Source organism: Merops nubicus, unplaced genomic scaffold (genome assembly GCF_000691845.1).
Source record: "Merops nubicus isolate BGI_N331 unplaced genomic scaffold, ASM69184v1 scaffold219, whole genome shotgun sequence".
NCBI classification, from domain to species: Eukaryota; Metazoa; Chordata; class Aves; order Coraciiformes; family Meropidae; genus Merops; species Merops nubicus.
Genome location: NW_008632797.1, coordinates 694 through 4422, shown reverse-complemented (window position 1 = coordinate 4422; position 3729 = coordinate 694). Strand labels below are relative to the sequence as shown.

General features: G+C 36.5%; 1 protein-coding gene across 1 annotated transcript in view; it reads left to right on the top strand.

Annotated features, from left to right (window-relative positions):
• The window catches only part of NUP155 (nucleoporin 155kDa), a gene marked incomplete at its 5' end in the record, with an annotated part of 21303 nt that extends 18543 nt beyond the window's left edge, over positions 1-2760 (top strand). The window contains 3 exons of the mRNA XM_008947995.1: positions 264-400; positions 1165-1265; positions 2512-2760. Of these exons, the coding sequence (XP_008946243.1) occupies positions 264-400; positions 1165-1265; positions 2512-2650 (377 nt within the window). The remainder of the gene's footprint in view (positions 1-263; positions 401-1164; positions 1266-2511) is intronic.
• Between the last annotated feature and the right edge of the window lie 969 nt (positions 2761-3729).

Sequence of the window (3729 nt, the reverse complement as noted above, 5' to 3'; positions counted from 1 at the left end):
GGACTGCAGTGAAGTACTTGGTATGGGTAATCTCTGCCATGTGTTGCCGACAGGGTAAGACCCCTCTTGGGCAGGTAGTTACGATTTATATATCCTTCCTGCCCTGCGGGACAAGGGAAGCAGTTACATGTGCTCTCCAGAAAACAGAGAACTGTGTGGGAGACGGGAAATTAAACGTGGAGTAAATCCTTCGAAATGCCTTTCTTTGCTAGACTCCTGTTTTCAAGTTGGAATCTTAACGGCCCGTTATTTTTGCCCTCCAGATTTTTTAGTTCAGTTTCTAGAGCAACAGGTCTGCATTTTGAACTGGGATGTAGGTTTCGTAACGTATACCATGAAAGAAATTGGAGTGCCATTGCCAAGGCTGCTTGAAGTATATGACCAGTTGTTTAAAGCACGGGTAAGGAAAATAGCCACAAAATAAAAATTTTGTTTTCAGTTGCTATCAAGATGTGTCTTTAGTGGAAAACATAAAATAATGTAATGTGTGTTATATCAAAATACCAACTTCATAGCTTTTGTTCTCCTTTGACTCAAAGGCTCATAATGCTGGGGGGTTTTCCCCCCTGTTGATTTTATTCACTTCAATCCTAAAGTATGAGGAAAATTGTTAATCCTTTCACTTCACCTAAAGCTGATTTAGGAATAAATAGGCTTAGAATTTTCATCTTGCAGAGGGAACAGCATATCTTGAATATATTGATTTTATTTGTTTCCCATTAATTATTTAAATTTGTTATATTACTGCATCTTGTCTAATCCATTGATGCAAAAGGCATGAAGAATAAGATGTCATATTTTTAACTTTTAGTCTGTAGAACAGGCTTAACCAGAATTAGAATGAAGAGCATTGACTTGCTGCTTCTTATCTAGATCCTTGCAGTGTAAGAAATTCAGAACTACCTAAAATGTCACTATACAAACTGTTAGGTACTGGAGAACTGTTAAATTTATATATGCTTTAGTATTCAAAAGTCAAACCAGTACTTAAATATAGACTTTATATAGATTAAGATAGAATTCCTATTTCTCTTGCATTTTTATTGGAGTGGATAAAAACTACTGCAGCTGGCAATTAGTGTGTACACACACCCACACCCTTTGGTTTTGTTGGTTTGTTTTTGGATTTTTTCTTGTCTCCTTAATTTTTTTTTTTTTTTTTAGGACCCATATTGGAATAGAATGAAAAAGCCTTTACACCTTTTAGAGTGCATTCATGTATTATTATCAGGATATGTACATGATCCAAGCAGAGTACATCAAAGGTATGAAAGGAAACTATATCCTAATATATAGTGAAATATATAAAATAACCTAAAGCACTGCATTTCAGCAATCTCCAAAGCTTTTCTTTTCTTTTCAGTGAATGTATCATTTCTTTCCTGGCAGTGATTACTCAGACACCTCATTCAAAACCAGCTGGTAGAAACTTGTAGGGTCTGCCTTATAAACTACTTCAATAATTTTCCTCACTTCAGTGAAGATTCACAAGGAACTGAGAGCATAATTTTTTAAAGTTTTGGCAACGTACTTTAAGGAGTAATACAGGCAAACCAGAGGGAATCTGGGAAAGTGGGGAATAATGACAATCAGGTGTTTTGTGAATGAAACATTGAACTGTTAAGTGAAAAAAGGGTAGGAGCAATGGGTTCTTGTATTCTGCAAAAGAGGAGACTGAACATGGGGATAGATCTTCTCAAATCGTTTACAAGGGGTTGGTGATGAACCACTCTCCAGGACTAAAATTCAGCTTAGTCTGCAACAGGAAAGAATTTAGATTTAATATTAGAAAAAGTTTCTAGCTAAAAGAACGTATTTGAACAAGTTGCCTGCATATTATGGAATCTCTGCCTTTGGCAGCTTTTGTGAATAGACTATACAAATTTTGTGTCAGAACTGTCTTGTCTCATAAACAACGAGCAGAACTAGGCTAAGTCTTGATAACTCTTCTAAACAGAGTCTTTTCTGAGTCTCTGTAAAATATGCATGTAAATATCCCTAGTTTGCATGCAGAGTTTGTCTGTCTTTTCTTGCTTTTTTGGTCTTTTATGGTTTGGTAATTTAAATACTCAAACTTCTTAGAACTTCAGTGAATGTTGTCTGATTTTAATACCTATTTAGATATTAATACCTAAATTATTGTGATTTGAGAATAATTTTAGATCTTCAAATTGCCATCTAAATTAATAACTTGTACATTGATTGTATTTGTATCTAGAGTAGTATCTATCTAGTACAATAAATATTACACTTTATACTGTATCATGTTCTATTGTTTATATTTAATATCTGATAAGTAGTAATGATTCATTTCTTTTCCCACTATGACTTATTGACAAGCGTTAGATTGCAAAAATCAACATTTCTCATAAATAGTTAAAAGTAGCTGACGGATGTCTTGCTGATAAGTTATTCCAATAAAACTCAAAGAATCCTTGCTTGGTATTTCGGATCAATTCTAACATACAGAAGTAAAAAGAAGCTTGTTATTATTCTGTGTTCTCTTTACAGGCGACGATTCACAAATGTTTGCCTGGACGCTGTTAGTTGCTACCTGGTTGAACTCCAGTCAATGAGCCCCACGCTGATGGTGCAGACTACTATTGGGAATTTTAAATCACTACAGGCTAAATTAGAGCGGCTTCACTGATTGATAGATACAATAACAGAATAATTAGATCAGATGAAATGAACTAGGACATCAAAGTTCACATCTGCACTGAATCTCTGGAAGAACACATCTTATCTCCTGCAGTTATTGGCTGTGTGGCCTGTGTTCATGCTGTCTTGAGGATATCTACAAAATTTAGAATGTAAATGTGACAAATTGGAGTTTCTTTTAATACTGCAATTTTTTTTTAATAATGGAAAGCTTGTTTTTATATACTGTTGAAATAAAATACATCATGTGATCTTTCCCATTTTCTCTTTATTTAACATATATGGAGAACAGTAGGATGTAAAATCTATTTGACAGCTGTTTTACAAGTTTCAAAACAAGAAATGACAGCTCCAGAAGGTACGATGATGATAGAAGCATGTGTAGATGAGTCAGGTTTTAAATGTGGTTGTATCAGGGAGTAGTGATGCCATCATAACGCTCTGCATGAGCCTACTGGCAGATCTTTCAATAACAAAGATAATCTTTGTTTCATAACTTTAACTTTAAACACAGCCTGCCTCTGTAAATAGAATGTTTCAGATAAGGCTGCAGAAACTAGCAATTTAAACGGTATTGGAAGTGTCAAGGTTTAGGGTGGAGCCACCCCCAGACCTATAACATGGTCTCTGTTAACCCCTCTCCTCCCCCCCAAAGGGGAAGGGAAAGGGAATATTGGAAAAAGACTTACCACTTAGAAAAGTAAAACAGCTTTAATGAAAACAATACTAATAGTAATAGAATGGGATATATACAAAAGCAGCATTGAACCCAACTCCCCCTCTCCCCCCGATGGCAATACACCACTGTCACCCCCAATGCTGTGGAACAGGTCTTGGAGAAAAGCCCCAGAGTGGACTCCGTGGGAGAAGGCAAATGGGCACAGGAGCTGGATTCTGGAACTGGGTTCAGAACGCATGGCTGGGGACCAAAGGCAGAACAGACAGAGCCCCCCTCCCATACTGGCCATTGAAGAAGCACCAAGGGAGAAGCAAGGAAGGGGCCTGACCCTCGTGATGCTTCAACTTGATACTGAATATTGACAGAACAGAACTACAGTTCTGTTCATA